General features: G+C 41.8%; 1 protein-coding gene across 1 annotated transcript in view; it reads right to left on the bottom strand.

Moving 5' to 3' along the window:
- BRWD1 (bromodomain and WD repeat domain containing 1) overlaps positions 1-18,173 on the bottom strand; it is a gene marked incomplete in the record, with an annotated part of 1,309,461 nt that overhangs the window by 647,804 nt on the left and 643,484 nt on the right. Inside the window, 1 exon segment of the mRNA XM_053705925.1 lies at positions 14,265-14,344. Within this exon segment, the coding sequence (XP_053561900.1) occupies positions 14,265-14,344 (80 nt within the window).

Here is an 18,173-nt window from a genome sequence, read left to right as displayed (position 1 = left end):
CTGGTAGATTCTTCTTCAAACTCTGCCAGAGAGATAATAACACACTCCAGTGCTATTTTAAAATAACAAACTCTTGATTGAAGATAAAAACTAAGTATAATCACCATAGTCCTCTCACACATCCTATCTAGTCGTTGGGTGCAAGAGAATGACTGGGAGTGACGTAGGGGGGAGGAGCTATATGCAGCTCTGCTGGGTGAATCCTCTTGCACTTCCTGTTGGGGAGGAGTAATATCCCAGAAGTAATGATGACCCGTGGACTGATCACACTTAACAGAAGAAAACCCAATTTAGTACGAAGGACCGCTTTATCTGCATGAAAGATAAGGTTACAGGGCAATCATACTGCAGAACTGAAAGCTAAGAAACTCTGCAAGCGGAAGAAATAGCAAGGAGAACCAAAGCCTTCCAAGATATATATTAAAATCAACAGCATGCATTGGCTCAAACGGAGCCTGCTGCAAAACTTTAAGAACTAGGTTAAGGCTCCATGGAGGAGCAACAGGTTTAAACACAGGCCTGATCCTAACCAGGGCCTGAACGAAAGCTTGAACATCTGGTAAGTCCACCAGATGTTTATGCAAAAGGATAGACAACGCAGAATTCTGATCCTTTAGAGTACTGACCAACAAACCCTTCTCCAGGTCATCCTGAAGAAAAGACTAAATCCAGGGGAATCCTCACCCGGCTCCAGGAGAACCCTTTAGATTCTCACCAATAAAGATATTTACGCCATACCTTGTGGTAAATCTTACAAGTAACTGGTTTGCGAGCCTGAAGCATAGTCTCAATGACCACTTCAGAAAAACCACGTCTAGACAGAACTAGGCATTGAATCTCCATGCAGTCAGCTTCAGAGAATCTAGATTGTGATGGAGGAAAGGACACTGAATTATAAGGTCCTTCCTCAGAGGTAACCTCCAAAGAGGTAGAGATGACAGCCGTACCAGATCAGCCAACCAGATCCTGCGAGGCCATGCAGTCACTATTAAGATCAGCGATGCTCTCTCCTGTTTGATACGAGCAATGACTCGTGGAAGGAGAGCAAATGGAGGAAACAGATATGCCAGAGAGAACGTCCAAGGAACCTGCTAAAACATCTATCAGAACAGCCTGAGGATCTCTTGACCTTGGACCGTACTTTGGAACCTTGGCGTTGTGACGGGACGCCATCAGATCCAACTCTGAAACTCCCCACCTAAGGGTTAATTGAGAGAACACTTCCGGGTGAAGAGCCCACTCCCCGGGATTAAACGTCTGCCTGCTCAGAAAATACACCTCCCAGTTGTCCACACCTGGGATATGGATGACAGATAGAAGACAATTGTGAGCTTCCGCCCACTGCAGAATGCGAGTCACCTCCTTCATGGCTAATGAACTCAGAGTTTCTCCCTGGTGGCTGATCTAAGCCACTGAGGTGATGTTGTCCGACTGGAATCTGATAAACTGGACCAAAGACAATTGAGGCCACGCTGTCAAGGCATTGAAGATTGCTCGCAACTCCAAGATGTTTATGGGTAGAGAGGACTCTTCCAGAGACCACAGGCCCTGAGAGCCTTCAGAGGACTCTAAATCGCTCCCCAGCCTGACGTCCATAGTCACAATCTCCCAGGAAGGTCTCAGGAAGCAAGTGCCCTGAGACAGATGTTCCAGAGATGTCCACCACGAGAGAGAGTCTCTTGTTAGGGGGTCCAGACTTATCCTTTGTGAGAAATCTGAATGTTCTCCGTTCCACTGACGGAGCATGCAATGCTGCAGCGGTCTTAGGTGGAACCTAGCAAAAGGGATGATGTCCATGGATGCAACCATCAGACCAATCACCTCCATGCATTGAGCCATGGATGGGCGAAAGGCAGACTGGAGGGAAAGGCCGGAAGCAAGAAGTTTGGATTTTCTGACCTCAGTCAGGAAAATCTTCATGGACATGGAATCTATTATTGTCCTTAGGAAACACACAGTTGTAGATGGAATCAGAGAACTCTTTTCCAAATTCACCTACCGCCAGTGGGAAGGTAGAATAAACAGCATCTCTGTATGAGATTGAGTTAGTTGAAAAGATGACGCCTGAACTAAGATGTTGTCTAGAAAGGGTGTCACAGCAATTCCCTGGGATCTGATCACTGCCAATAGCGCCCCCAGAACCTTTGTGAATATTCTGGGAGCCGTGGCCAGACAATCGGAAGCGCAACAAACTGGAAATACTTGTCCAGAAAGGCAAACCTCAAAAACTGGTGATGTTCCCTGTAAATGGGATCAAAAGGTATGCGTCCTTCAGGTCTATAATCATCATAAATTGACCATCCTGTACCAATGGAAGAATGGAACGAATAGGGACCCTGAGGAACTTGAGGCACGAGATCTAGGATTGGACAAAAAAGTTCCCTCCTTTTTGGGAGTCACAAATAGATTTGAATAAAATCCTAGATCCTGTTCCCGTAGAGGGACTGGTACAATAACTCCCAGGGAGGATAGGTCCTTTACGCAATTTAAGAAGGCCTCCTTTACCTGGTTTGAGGATAGTCTTGACAGGAGAAATCTGCCCTTTGGAGGGCAAGACTTGAATCCCATTCTGTAACCCTGGGATACTATGTCCACAGCCCATGGATCTGGGACATCGCGTATCCAGGCTAGACGAAAAAGAGAAAGCCTGCCCCACACCTGATCCAAACTTGAATCGGGGGCAGAACCTTCATGCTGATTTAGAGTCAGCAGAAGGCTTCTTGTTCTGCTTTCCCTTATTCCAGGGCTGAATGGATTTCCAAGAGGACCTGGATTGGTCTGATTTTGCAGAGGAAGAGGATGACTTCTGTCCCTTAAGTTGTGAAAGGAACGAAAATTAGAAGTATGACGACCCCTAGGTCTATTTTTCTTATCCTGAGGCAGGAAAGAACCCTTTCCACCCGTAATTTCGGAAATGATCTCCGCCAGACTTGGTCCAAACAGTCTTACCCTTATAGGGTAAAGCCAAAAGCTTGGCCTTAGAAGAAACATCTGCCGACCAGGACTTTAACCACAAAGCCCTGCGTGCTACTACAGTGAAGCTAGACCTCTAAGCTCCTGGTCTAATTATTTGCATATTGGCATCACAGATAAAGGTATTCACCAGTTTGAGATCTTTGATCATATCTTGGATCTCCTCAACCGTAGTTCCATCTGTAATCAGATCAGCCAAGGCATCGCACCAATAAGATGCTGCTCCCGCAACCATGGCAACACTTGCTGCAGGTTGCCACTGTAATCCTTGATGGATATACATATTTTTTAAGTAATCTTCTTATCCATGGGATCCTTAAAAGAGCAACTATTCTCTGTAGGAATGGTAGTTCTCTTGGCAAGAGTAGAAATATCTCCTTCTACTTTAGGCACAGTGTGCCAAGAGTCACGAATAGAGTCAGCAACAGGAAACTTTTTTTTAAAAAAAAACAGGGGAAGGGGAAAAGGGAACCCCTGGCTTATCCAATTCCTGAGCTATAATTTCAGACATCTTCCAAGGAACTGGAAAAACTTCCTCTGAAGATGGGGAATCAAACTCTATCCAATTTAGAAGATTTTGTGGGGTTGACAGCAACCGAAGGTTTGGAGTCGTCTAAAGTAGCTAGAACCTCCTTCAGTAATAACTGGAGGTGTTTTGGTTAAAATCTAAAATTTACCTCTTCAGATTCTTAAGATTTTTCTACCAAAGTGTTAGAGTCTGAGATTTCACCTTCAAAAGCTACTGACGTATGCTCCTCATCAGATAAATGAGAAAGGCTGACCAGCGCAGAATTAGAAGGGTCAGATGCCTTACTAGCAGACAAATGTTTAGATTTCCTCTCATGCTTACCGGAAGTAGGGAAAGCAGACAAAGCTGCCAATAACGCAGAAATTATCTGCGTGGCAAAATCCCCTGGCAAATATACACCCCAGGAGGTTTAGAGGACACGCAAGGCACTGTATGCGAAACTGATAAGGCTTGGGACGTTTGAGGAGAAAGCAGAGGCATATCTAGAACAGCTATATCCTGAGAGACAGGTTCACAAGGGGTTAATGTATCCTTATATTTTAAGGTCTTAGCTAAGCAACTTGAACAAAATTGCATAGGCAGCACAATTGGGACTTCTAAGCAAAGCAAACATTTATCTATGTTCAATGAAGAATCTCTTTCAGATTCCATTGTAAATAATTATACCTTTCAAAATAAAATTTTTATTAGAAACAGAAATAAGAGTAAATTTTTTGAAGAAAAAAAAAAAAATCATCCAAAAAAATGGCATCTGTCACTTTAATATAAAAATCCTCAGAGTGACTGAGGCTCCTACCGTACCGGAGACGATAACCCACTAGTAAGGGAACGCTCCAGATGAGTTGACTTATATACAAAGAGTATAAGTAGAAAGCAGCAACAGTCCAGGCTCAGTGACTGACTAAACTCCGCTCCTCACACACACAGAAGAGCGGAGAGTCACTTTAGCGGGCTGTGTGAAAATTGAAACTGCGCTACAAGTCTTTGAAATAGGCGCACATTCAAAAACAGTTTAAAGTATAAAAACCTAACCGAGCTGTAACAGCCTTATAAAGTCCGGACTAAATAACGATTCTTTCAATCCATTAAACCAAAGTGTCCCTTGCCATATGCTTTGATCAATAAAAGTTAGATGTAAAAACTTTCCACACTGTTTGTATAATCATAAGCCCACAGCTTATATTAACCCCTTAGACTCTCTTGCCAGTGTTAAGCATACATATAGTCTGCAAATTTTCCCCCCTAAAAAAATATCTAAGACCACTTAGATAATTTATGTCCCAAGTGCTATCCTTCAGAACCTAGAAGGAAAATGCACTTACCTGTGGATCCAGCTGCAGGGCAGGTAACAGCTACATAGGTGTAAACCGTAACTTCCCCGTCAGGAACCTGTGGTAAAAGAAAGAACAGAGTAACTCTGCTTTACTTCTAACATTTTGCTACCCCTTACTAGAAAGCCAAAGACTTTGTCGCCGCCTTCTAACTGATAAAAGCCACCAGTAGTTTTTCTCAAAAGATTAACGTGGACACAGCTAGATCCCAGTCCCATAAAAGGATTACAATCTTCAGACACCAACTTTGCACAACCTCCATTGACAGAGGCAAAGAGAATGGCTGAGGGTTATGGGTAAGGCAGTTACACATAACAGCTTTGCTGGGGTGCTCATTGCCTCCTCCTGCTGGCCAGAAGTTGAATATCCCACTAGTTATTGGAATGACGACGTGGACTCTCCATGTCATAGGAAAGAAATTACTCTTCTCTACCACTAGGAGGGGGCAAAGATTCCCAAACCCCAAGAGCTCTTTAAAACCCCACCCATTTCACACATACCTCGGTTTAACATATAACCAAGCAAGTGAGGTAAGAAAAAAAAAAAAAAAAAAGATGTGCTCAAAAAAAATCAACCCCAAGAAAAAAAGAAATGGTGAGGGTTAGTGGACTCTCACCACCATGAAATAAATTAATTTATCAGGTAAGCATACATTATGTTTTCTTTCATGCAGGTGGTGAGAGCACATGATCCTTTACTCAAGGAACTATTAGCCTAGCTGTTGCATTCCCAAGAAGTGGCAACTGACCTAGTAGACTGCACATCTTTATTCTTCAACTACCACCAGCGGAGGCAAAGTAAAGACTGAGGTATGTGTGAGGTAGGAGGGGTTTTATGGAGCTCTTAGGGTTTGGAAATCTCTGCCTCCTCCTAGTGGTAAAGAAAAACATAATTTATGTAAGAACTTACCTGATAAATTCATTTCTTTCATATTAGCAAGAGTCCATGAGCTAGTGACGTATGGGATATACATTCCTACCAGGAGGGGCAAAGTTTCCCAAACCTTAAAATGCCTATAAATACACCCCTCACCACACCCACAATTCAGTTTAACGAATAGCCAAGAAGTGGGGTGATAAAAAAGTGCAAAAGCATATAAAATAAGGAATTGGAATAATTGTGCTTTATACAAAAAAAATCATAACCACCACAAAAAAGGGCGGGCCTCATGGACTCTTGCTAATATGAAAGAAATGAATTTATCAGGTAAGTTCTTACATAAATTATGTTTTCTTTCATGTAATTAGCAAGAGTCCATGAGCTAGTGACGTATGGGATAATGATTACCCAAGATGTGGATCTTTCCACACAAGAGTCACTAGAGAGGGAGGGATAAAATAAAGACAGCCAATTCCTGCTGAAAATAATCCACACCCAAAATAAAGTTTAATGAAAAACATAAGCAGAAGATTCAAACTGGAACCGCTGCCTGAAGTACTTTTCTACCAAAAACTGCTTCAGAAGAAGAAAATACATCAAAATGGTAGAATTTAGTAAAAGTATGCAAAGAGGACCAAGTTGCTGCTTTGCAAATCTGATCAACCGAAGCTTCATTCCTAAACGCCCAGGAAGTAGAAACTGACCTAGTAGAATGAGCTGTAATCCTTTGAGGCGGAGTTTTACCCGACTCAACATAGGCAAGATGAATTAAAGATTTCAACCAAGATGCCAAAGAAATGGCAGAAGCTTTCTGGCCTTTTCTAGAACCGGAAAAGATGACAAATAGACTAGAAGTCTTTCGGAAAGATTTAGTAGCTTCAACATAATATTTCAAAGCTCTAACAACATCCAAAGAATGCAACGATTTCTCCTTAGAATTCTTAGGATTAGGACATAATGAAGGAACCACAATTTCTCTACTAATGTTGTTGGAATTCACAACTTTAGGTAAAAATTCAAAAGAAGTTGGCAACACCGCCTTATCCTGATGAAAAATCAGAAAAGGAGACTCACAAGAAAGAGCAGATAATTCAGAAACTCTTCTGGCAGAAGAGATGGCCAAAAGGAACAAAACTTTCCAAGAAAGTAATTTAATGTCCAATGAATGCATAGGTTCAAATGGAGGAGCTTGAAGAGCCCCCAGAACCAAATTCAAACTCCAAGGAGGAGAAATTGACTTAATGACAGGTTTTATACGAACCAAAGCTTGTACAAAACAATGAATATCAGGAAGAATAGCAATCTTTCTGTGAAAAAGAACAGAAAGAGCAGAGATTTGTCCTTTCAAGGAACTTGCGGACAAACCCTTATCTAAACCATCCTGAAGAAACTATAATATTCTCGGTATTCTAAAAGAATGCCAAGAAAAATGATGAGAAAGACACCAAGAAATATAAGTCTTCCAGACTCTATAATATATCTCTCTAGATACAGATTTACGAGCCTGTAACATAGTATTAATCACAGAGTCAGAGAAACCTCTTTGACCAAGAATCAAGCGTTCAATCTCCATACCTTTAAATTTAAGGATTTGAGATCCTGATGGAAAAAAGGACCTTGAGACAGAAGGTCTGGTCTTAACGGAAGAGTCCACGGTTGGCAAGAGGCCATCCGGACAAGATCCGCATACCAAAACCTGTGAGGCCAATCTAGCACAAACTTACTTCACCACCTCCATCGGAGGCAAAGTTTGTAAAACTGAATTGTGGGTGTGGTGAGGGGTGTATTTATAGGCATTTTGAGGTTTGGGAAACTTTGCCCCTCCTGGTAGGAATGTATATCCCATACGTCACTAGCTCATAGACTCTTGCTAATTACATGAAAGAAAGTAATTTCCATGAGTAATGGATCATGGATTCTCACCACCTGTATGAAAGAAATGTTCGATTTTCTGTCCCTTTAAAGGGACACTGAACCCAAATTTTTTCTTTTGTGATTCAGATAGAGCATGGAATTTTAATCAACTTTATAATTTTCTCCTATTATCAATTTTTTGTTTGTTCTCTTGCTATCTTTATTTTAAAAGCAGGAATGTAAATCTTAGCAGCCAGCCCATTTTAGGTTCAGCACCATGGATAGGCTTGCTTATTGGAGGCTTACATTTGCCCACCAATAAGCAAGCATAACCCAGGTTCTCAACAAAAAATGGGCCGGCTCCTATGCATCACATTCCTGCTTTTTAAATAAAGATAGCAAGAGAACGAAGAAACATTGATAATAGGAGTAAATTAGAAAGTTGCTTAAAATTGCATGCTCTATCTGAATTATGAAAGAAAAAGAAAAAACAGAATTTATGTTTACCTGATAAATTACTTTCTCCAACGGTGTGTCCGGTCCACGGCGTCATCCTTACTTGTGGGATATTCTCTTCCCCAACAGGAAATGGCAAAGAGCCCAGCAAAGCTGGTCACATGATCCCTCCTAGGCTCCGCCTACCCCAGTCATTCGACCGACGTTAAGGAGGAATATTTGCATAGGAGAAACCATATGATACCGTGGTGACTGTAGTTAAAGAAAATAAATTATCAGACCTGATTAAAAAACCAGGGCGGGCCGTGGACCGGACACACCGTTGGAGAAAGTAATTTATCAGGTAAACATAAATTCTGTTTTCTCCAACATAGGTGTGTCCGGTCCACGGCGTCATCCTTACTTGTGGGAACCAATACCAAAGCTTTAGGACACGGATGAAGGGAGGGAGCAAATCAGGTCACCTAAATGGAAGGCACCACGGCTTGCAAAACCTTTCTCCCAAAAACAGCCTCAGAAGAAGCAAAAGTATCAAACTTGTAAAATTTGGTAAAAGTGTGCAGTGAAGACCAAGTCGCTGCCCTACATATCTGATCAACAGAAGCCTCGTTCTTGAAGGCCCATGTGGAAGCCACAGCCCTAGTGGAATGAGCTGTGATTCTTTCAGGAGGCTGCCGTCCGGCAGTCTCGTAAGCCAATCTGATGATGCTTTTAATCCAAAAAGAGAGAGAGGTAGAAGTTGCTTTTTGACCTCTCCTTTTACCAGAATAAACAACAAACAAGGAAGATGTTTGTCTAAAATCCTTTGTAGCATCTAAATAGAATTTTAGAGCGCGAACAACATCCAAATTGTGCAACAAACGTTCCTTCTTCGAAACTGGTTTCGGGCACAAAGAAGGCACGACTATCTCCTGGTTAATGTTTTTGTTAGAAACAACTTTTGGAAGAAAACCAGGTTTAGTACGTAAAACCACCTTATCTGCATGGAACACCAGATAAGGAGGAGAACACTGCAGAGCAGATAATTCTGAAACTCTTCTAGCAGAAGAAATTGCAACCAAAAACAAAACTTTCCAAGATAATAACTTAATATCAACGGAATGTAAGGGTTCAAACGGAACCCCCTGAAGAACTGAAAGAACCAAGTTGAGACTCCAAGGAGGAGTCAAAGGTTTGTAAACAGGCTTGATTCTAACCAGAGCCTGAACAAAGGCTTGAACATCTGGCACAGCTGCCAGTCTTTTGTGGAGTAACACAGACAAGGCAGAAATCTGTCCCTTCAAGGAACTTGCAGATAATCCTTTCTCCAATCCTTCTTGAAGAAAGGATAGAATCTTAGGAATCTTTACCTTGTCCCAAGGGAATCCTTTAGATTCACACCAACAGATATATTTTTTCCATATTTTGTGGTAAATTTTTCTAGTTACAGGCTTTCTGGCCTGAACAAGAGTATCAATAACAGAATCTGAGAACCCTCGTTTTGATAAGATCAAGCGTTCAATCTCCAAGCAGTCAGCTGGAGTGAGACCAGATTCGGATGTTCGAACGGACCTTGAACAAGAAGGTCTCGTCTCAAAGGTAGCTTCCATGGTGGAGCCGATGACATATTCACCAGATCTGCATACCAAGTCCTGCGTGGCCACGCAGGAGCTATCAAGATCACCGACGCCCTGTCCTGATGGATCCTGGCTACCAGCCTGGGGATGAGAGGAAACGGCGGGAATACATAAGCTAGTTTGAAGGTCCAAGGTGCTACTAGTGCATCTACTAGAGTCGCCTTGGGATCCCTGGATCTGGACCCGTAGCAAGGAACCTTGAAGTTCTGACGAGAGGCCATCAGATCCATGTCTGGAATGCCCCACAGTTGAGTAATTTGGGCAAAGATTTCCGGATGGAGTTCCCACTCCCCCGGATGTAATGTCTGACGACTCAGAAAATCCGCTTCCCAATTTTCCACTCCTGGGATGTGGATTGCAGACAGGTGGCAGGAGTGAATCTCCGCCCATTGAATGATTTTGGTCACTTCTTCCATCGCCAGGGAACTCCTTGTTCCCCCCTGATGGTTGATGTACGCAACAGTCGTCATGTTGTCTGATTGAAACCGTATGAACTTGGCCTTTGCTAGCTGAGGCCAAGCCTTGAGAGCATTGAATATCGCTCTCAGTTCCAGAATATTTATCGGTAGAAGAGATTCTTCCCGAGACCAAAGACCCTGAGCTTTCAGGGATCCCCAGACCGCGCCCCAGCCCATCAGACTGGCGTCGGTCGTGACAATGACCCACTCTGGTCTGCGGAAGGTCATCCCTTGTGACAGGTTGTCCAGGGACAGCCACCAACGGAGTGAGTCTCTGGTCCTCTGATTTACTTGTATCTTCGGAGACAAGTCTGTATAGTCCCCATTCCACTGACTGAGCATGCACAGTTGTAATGGTCTTAGATGGATGCGCGCAAAAGGAACTATGTCCATTGCCGCTACCATCAAACCTATTACTTCCATGCACTGCGCTATGGAAGGAAGAGGAACGGAATGAAGTGTTTGACAAGAGTTTAGAAGTTTTGTTTTTCTGGCCTCTGACAGAAAAATCCTCATTTCTAAGGAGTCTATTATTGTTCCCAAGAAGGGAACCCTTGTTGACGGAGATAGAGAACTCTTTTCTACGTTCACTTTCCATCCGTGAGATCTGAGAAAGGCCAGGACTATGTCCGTGTGAGCCTTTGCTTGAGGAAGGGACGATGCTTGAATCAGAATGTCGTCCAAGTAAGGTACTACTGCAATGCCCCTTGGTCTTAGCACCGCTAGAAGGGACCCTAGTACCTTTGTGAAAATCCTTGGAGCAGTGGCTAATCCGAAAGGAAGTGCCACGAACTGGTAATGCTTGTCCAGGAATGCGAACCTTAGGAACCGATGATGTTCCTTGTGGATAGGAATATGTAGATACGCATCCTTTAAATCCACCGTGGTCATGAATTGACCTTCCTGGATGGTAGGAAGAATTGTTCGAATGGTTTCCATTTTGAACGATGGAACCTTGAGAAACTTGTTTAGGATCTTGAGATCTAAGATTGGTCTGAACGTTCCCTCTTTTTTGGGAACTACGAACAGATTGGAGTAGAACCCCATCCCTTGTTCTCCTAATGGAACAGGATGAATCACTCCCATTTTTAACAGGTCTTCTACACAATGTAAGAATGCCTGTCTTTTTATGTGGTCTGAAGACAATTGAGACCTGTGGAACCTCCCCCTTGGGGGAAGCCCCTTGAATTCCAGAAGATAACCTTGGGAGACTATTTCTAGTGCCCAAGGATCCAGAACATCTCTTGCCCAAGCCTGAGCGAAGAGAGAGAGTCTGCCCCCCACCAGATCCGGTCCCGGATCGGGGGCCAACATTTCATGCTGTCTTGGTAGCAGTGGCAGGTTTCTTGGCCTGCTTTCCCTTGTTCCAGCCTTGCATTGGTCTCCAGGCTGGCTTGGCTTGAGAAGTATTACCCTCTTGCTTAGAGGACGTAGCACTTGGGGCTGGTCCGTTTCTACGAAAGGGACGAAAATTAGGTTTATTTTTGGCCTTGAAAGACCTATCCTGAGGAAGGGCGTGGCCCTTACCCCCAGTGATATCAGCGATAATCTCTTTCAAGTCAGGGCCAAACAGCGTTTTCCCCTTGAAAGGAATGTTAAGGAGTTTGTTCTTGGAAGACGCATCAGCTGACCAAGATTTCAACCAAAGCGCTCTGCGCGCCACGATAGCAAACCCAGAATTCTTCGCCGCTAACCTAGCCAATTGTAAAGTGGCGTCTAGGGTGAAAGAATTAGCCAATTTGAGAGCACGGATTCTGTCCATAATCTCCTCATAAGGAGGAGAATCACTATCGATCGCCTTTACTAGCTCATCGAACCAGAAACACGCGGCTGTAGTGACAGGGACAATGCATGAAATTGGTTGTAGAAGGTAACCTTGCTGAACAAACATCTTTTTAAGCAAACCCTCTAATTTTTTATCCATAGGATCTTTGAAAGCACAACTATCTTCTATGGGTATAGTGGTGCGTTTGTTTAAAGTAGAAACCGCTCCCTCGACCTTGGGGACTGTCTGCCATAAGTCCTTTCTGGGGTCGACCATAGGAAACAATTTTTTAAATATGGGGGGAGGGACGAAAGGTATACCGGGCCTTTCCCATTCTTTATTTACAATGTCCGCCACCCGCTTGGGTATAGGAAAAGCTTCTGGGAGCCCCGGGACCTCTAGGAACTTGTCCATTTTACATAGTTTCTCTGGGATGATCAAATTCTCACAATCATCCAGAGTGGATAATACCTCCTTAAGCAGAGCGCGGAGATGTTCCAACTTAAATTTAAATGTAATCACATCGGGTTCAGCTTGTTGAGAAATTTTCCCTGAATCTGAAATTTCTCCCTCAGACAAAACCTCCCTGGCCCCCTCAGACTGGTGTAGGGGCATTTCAGAACCATTATCATCAGCGTCCTCATGCTCTTCAGTATCTAAAACAGAGCAGTCGCGCTTACGCTGATAAGTGGGCATTTTGGCTAAAATGTTTTTGATAGAATTATCCATTACAGCCGTTAATTGTTGCATAGTAAGGAGTATTGGCGCGCTAGATGTACTAGGGGCCTCCTGAGTGGGCAAGACTCGTGTAGACGAAGGAGGGAATGATGCAGTACCATGCTTACTCCCCTCACTTGAGGAATCATCTTGGGCATCATTATCAGTGTCACATAAATCACATTTATTTAAATGAGAAGGAACCTTGGCTTCCCCACATTCAGAACACAGTCTATCTGGTAGTTCAGACATGTTAAACAGGCATAAACTTGATAACAAAGTACAAAAAATGTTTTAAAATAAAACCGTTACTGTCACTTTAAATTTTAAACTGAACACACTTTATTACTGCAATTGCGAAAAAGTATGAAGGAATTGTTCAAAATTCACCAAAATTTCACCACAGTGTCTTAAAGCCTTAAAAGTATTGCACACCAAATTTGGAAGCTTTAACCCTTAAAATAACGGAACCGGAGCCGTTTTTAACTTTAACCCCTTTACAGTCCCTGGTATCTGCTTTGCTGAGACCCAACCAAGCCCAAAGGGGAATACGATACCAAATGACGCCTTCAGAAAGTCTTTTCCATGTATCAGAGCTCCTCACACATGCGACTGCATGTCATGCTTCTCAAAAACAAGTGCGCAATACCGGCGCGAAAATGAGGCTCTGCCTATGATTAGGGAAAGCCCCTAGAGAATAAGGTGTCTAAAACAGTGCCTGCCGATATTATTTTACAAAAATACCCAGATTAAATGATTCCTCAAGGCTAAATATGTGTAATATATGAATCGATTTAGCCCAGAAAATGTCTACAGTCTTAATAAGCCCTTGTGAAGCCCTTATTACTGTCTGAATAAAAATGGCTTACCGGATCCCATAGGGAAAATGACAGCTTCCAGCATTACATCGTCTTGTTAGAATGTGTCATACCTCAAGCAGCAAAAGACTGCTCACTGTTCCCCCAACTGAAGTTAATTCCTCTCAACAGTCCTGTGTGGAACAGCCATGGATTTTAGTAACGGTTGCTAAAATCATTTTCCTCATACAAACAGAAATCTTCATCTCTTTTCTGTTTCAGAGTAAATAGTACATACCAGCACTATTTTAAAATAACAAACTCTTGATTGAATAATAAAAACTACAGTTAAACACTAAAAAACTCTAAGCCATCTCCGTGGAGATGTTGCCTGTACAACGGCAAAGAGAATGACTGGGGTAGGCGGAGCCTAGGAGGGATCATGTGACCAGCTTTGCTGGGCTCTTTGCCATTTCCTGTTGGGGAAGAGAATATCCCACAAGTAAGGATGACGCCGTGGACCGGACACACCTATGTTGGAGAAATTGGGTTTAGTGTCCCTTTAACTGATCCGTTCAGATTTATACACCCCTGCATGAGAACACTAGACTATGAACTGCCCTTGTTAGCCTGCTGCTGTGTTCTCTCCAACATACTAATCAAACAGAGCCACAGATTATGAGTCTAACCAATGTGATAAAATTATTTTGATTAGAAGAAAGAAAATTAAAAAGGTACATTTAAAACCTTGATCTCCAATAAGAATCCCATCTTGCGCCCTCAGGGGCAGAGACCATGCATCTTTTCAAATTTGCTTGGGGCAAAAAGGATGCGATTTAGGAATCAATGGGTTAAAAAAGAAAGGAGAATGATTCAACCACTTTTTTACCTGGAGCTGTCATTTTCATTTGTCCAATCTTCCTCATTGGCAGAGCACACAGAACTTGAATTTACAGTTTGGTTTTCCTCCTAACAGAATAAGAAACGCACAGTATTTTAGAGATCCTTAAGTTTCTAAAACACAAAACCACAATAAAATTCTAGCTTTCAAATTCAAAGGGATTTCCCGTAAATATTTATGTGGTTAACACTACCCCATATTATACTATACAAGTCCCTGGACCATGGAGGTATATAGGTTAACTCTCTATTTGTCTGTACACCACTAAAGCTGCTCATGTGTGCAAAATATACCTAGAGTAGGCTCGGAATCATGCGTTTGTTTACATAAGTGTTAAAAGCAGCAATATTTGCACTATAAAATTGTGCTACATTGTTTAAGACACATGCATACTCCAGAGCCTGCCTAGGAAGGTTTCTGAAGAACTACATCAGAGAATCAGACTGGACAGCTACATCTTTACAGGGACATTCTAATGCAAACGTTAAATGTGCTACTCTAGAAATCCTAATGCAAAAAGTACATGCTCTGTGTGTTTATCACTTGCTAAGGGTTTAAATGTATAAGAAAAGTTCAGTCGGGTGGTGCACGGAAACATACAGCAATATGGCCATACTTTATGTTCAGCCGTTTGCATGGAGTTATTAAATATATAACTAGTTGAAGGTTCTCAATAATAAAAAAAAAATGTAATCAGGAGGAGCACTCAAATAGTCCAATAACATTACAAAAAAAATACACATTTTAAAAGGCCAAAATGATTAAATACTCTGCAAAGGTCACACACAGTGGAACTATCCAGTTGTGCAACTACCACTGTTTCTGTTTGGAAAAATAATCGAGAAGGTAGCCTCTTCAAAGTAAAATCAACCCATTATTAGTAAAGCATGGGGGTGTCTGTGGATTCCCATGCTACACTAATAGAGATGATTTTAGGGGGCCTTAGCAGTGGTCCTTGTTAGCCTTTTTCTAGGCTTAGAGTGATGGTCTCACTTTTATATTTAGTTTCTGCTTGGAATCACCACTGCTCTATGCCCCCCCAAAAGGCAATTTAACTAGGTATTTAATTATTACCACCCTTTAAGATCTGTGATTGTTGGGATTTTATTAAAATATTTTTGTACTTAAATAGCAGGCTGGACAAGCATAAGTCAGGTGGTGTTCCAGACAAGTTTCTGTTTCATCTGCACACAAAAATGTTCTTAGACCAGACATACAGCCTAAAACAACAAATTAAAAACTGAGGACAGATGAAAGATTAGGATATCTTTTTTATTAGGAGGACTAGAATGAAGGTTTCTTGAAGCATGTGGAATATTTATCTAGCAATAATTAATGTACAGTCAAAGAAACTACAGCAATAAAACATTCAACCTAAATGTCATGCTTACCTGATGATAGGTGATAGTCACAAGTCAATACATTCCCCTCCTGATCCCTACAAGGGAAACAAAAGCCACCCCAACACATAAGAGCCTTAAAATCCCTACCACTTTCCCATGACCCTCAGTTATACATATAGCCAAGTAGCCAAGTAGATGAGGAAGACAGACAAGCAGGAAAGATAAAGGGGGGTGGTGCAAAACAAGTAATGCCGCCACCTGAACAAAAAGAAAGGGTAGGGCTCGTGGACTCACACCAGCATGAACGAAATTAATTTATCAAGCGAGTATAAATTTTGTTTTGTTTATTTCATCGTATGGTGAGAGTCCACATCTTCATGTATGGGAATCTAAACCCAAGCTGTGAAGTCCGTAATATCATCACGTTATGGGGGGTCAAAAAGTAAAGGCAGACAGGCACGATACTGATCAGGCACTATGGCCCACAGGAATTTCCAGCCAAAATAAGCCTCAGAAGAGGTACACACATAAAAGTGATAAAACTTTGAAAAAGTGTGGAAGGAAAACCATGTAGTTGCCTTGCAAATCTGATCAATAGAAGCCACATTACAAAAAGCCCAAGTGTCAACTGCTCTAATAGAATGTGCAGTAATGCGCTCAAATGCTCAGACAGCTAAAGTAGCAGCCAGAGCTTTCTGACCCTAGCGAGGACCAAAATAAATAAATAAAAAAGGGAGAAAAGAAGAAAGTCTGAAATATTTTGTGGCTTCCACATAATATTTGAGAGCTCACAAAATCCAGATTGTGAAGATGCCACTCCATAAGTGTTCTTAGGGGCTAGACTAAATGAAGGAACTATCATTTCCTGATTAATAGTATCTGTAGATTCTACATAACAAAGAAAAGAATAGGTAACACAAAGTAGCCTTATTCTAATGGGAAAAAAAAAAAAATCAGAAAAGGAGGTTTGGAAGAAGAACGGAAAGGATAAAAGCTAAAGGTCTAAACCATGCATAGGCTCAAAATGACGAGTTTGAAGAACTCTCAAAACCAAATTAAGATTCCAAGGAGGAAAAACTGGAACAAATAATGGATTTTTTTTTGTGCAAAAGAAAATGGAAAGCTTTGACATCTGACTTTGAAAGAATTGGCTGACACATCCTCCTGCAAATTCTGAAACAATTCCAGACCTTATGATAAATAAGTCTGATAACAGGTTTCTTAGCTTGAATCAAGGTGTCAATAACCTTGTTAGAAAGAACCTCTGAGATTAAACTAAGTATTCAATTACAATGTTGTCAAATTCAAAGTTCTGAGATCTTGATAAAAGAAATGACTCCTGAAAGAAAGAATTTTCAGGAATTTGTTCAATATTTTGAGATCCAAAACAGGGCGAAAAAGTACCCTCTTTCTTTGGTATTATAAAGAGATTTGAATAAAGCCTCTGCTTTAATTCTAAAATTTGAACTTGAGAAATTACTACCATTAATTCCAGAAATTTCTAATTAAAATTAAAAAAAGGGGGGGGGTTGGTTTAAGGATCTCTAGGCGCTTGGCACACAAAGAATCTTCCCAGTGGAAGCCTTGAACAAAAGCTTATTCGATACCCCTGGTATATGATTTGCAATACCCATAACAGATCTATCCCAAGTCTCAAAAAATACTTACTACTGACCCCCACCAGATAATGGTCTGGTAAGGGGGCTGCACCTTTATGCGGTCTTGGAGGCTGGGATAGACATCTTGGACCTTTGTTTTTTGACCAAGAAGGGCTGGACTTCTTCGAAGATTTTGGAGTAGCCAGAACTGTGGGCAGAAGGGTAGGCTTTCTGAGCCTTAAATTGTCAAAAAAATGAAAACGCCCTGCAGATCTAACCATACTTTTAGAATATTTTCATCTTGGGGTAGAAAAACTCCCTTACCCCCAGTAACTGTGATAATTATAGCATCCAGTCTGGGAGCAAACAGAGATTTACCCAGAAAGGGGAGAGAAAGTGATCTGCCTTTATATATCATACCAGCAGATGAAGACTTAAAGCCACAAAGCTCATCTAGCTAAAACAGCTAAAAGCAGCATTCTTAGCATTAATGCAAATCATTTCCACAGCTGCTGTTTTCAGGAGATTAATGCAATCCTGAACCTCATCCAAAGTGCTTTCCCCAGAAGTTTTGAAAGGTTGCCCCACCAAACATTTGCAGGGGTGACGCAGGTAACACTGACAGCAGGTTGAAACACAAAACCTGCAAGCTAAAAGGATTGCCAATGAAAACCTTCAACTGGAACGGTCATCCAAATGAATAGTGGCACGCCAGGCAATACCTGCATCCACCACAGGAATAGATTCCCAAATCACTGTATTAAAAGAATAAAAAAAGAGTAGAGAGATTTACATTTGGCAGAATGAACAGAAGAAAAACCTGGTGTCTGCCATTCCTTAGAAATAAGCACAGGAAAAGAGGAACAACAATTAAATGTAAGTGTTTAAACTTAAATTATAGGGGGCACACAACAAATGCTATAAATTAGTCAATATGAATTGAATTTAAAGGGACA

The sequence above is a fragment of the Bombina bombina genome, chromosome 3 (genome assembly GCF_027579735.1).
Source record: "Bombina bombina isolate aBomBom1 chromosome 3, aBomBom1.pri, whole genome shotgun sequence".
Taxonomy (NCBI): Eukaryota; Metazoa; Chordata; class Amphibia; order Anura; family Bombinatoridae; genus Bombina; species Bombina bombina.
The sequence above is the reverse complement of the archived record's forward strand: the minus strand, read 5'-3'. Positions and strand labels throughout refer to the sequence as shown.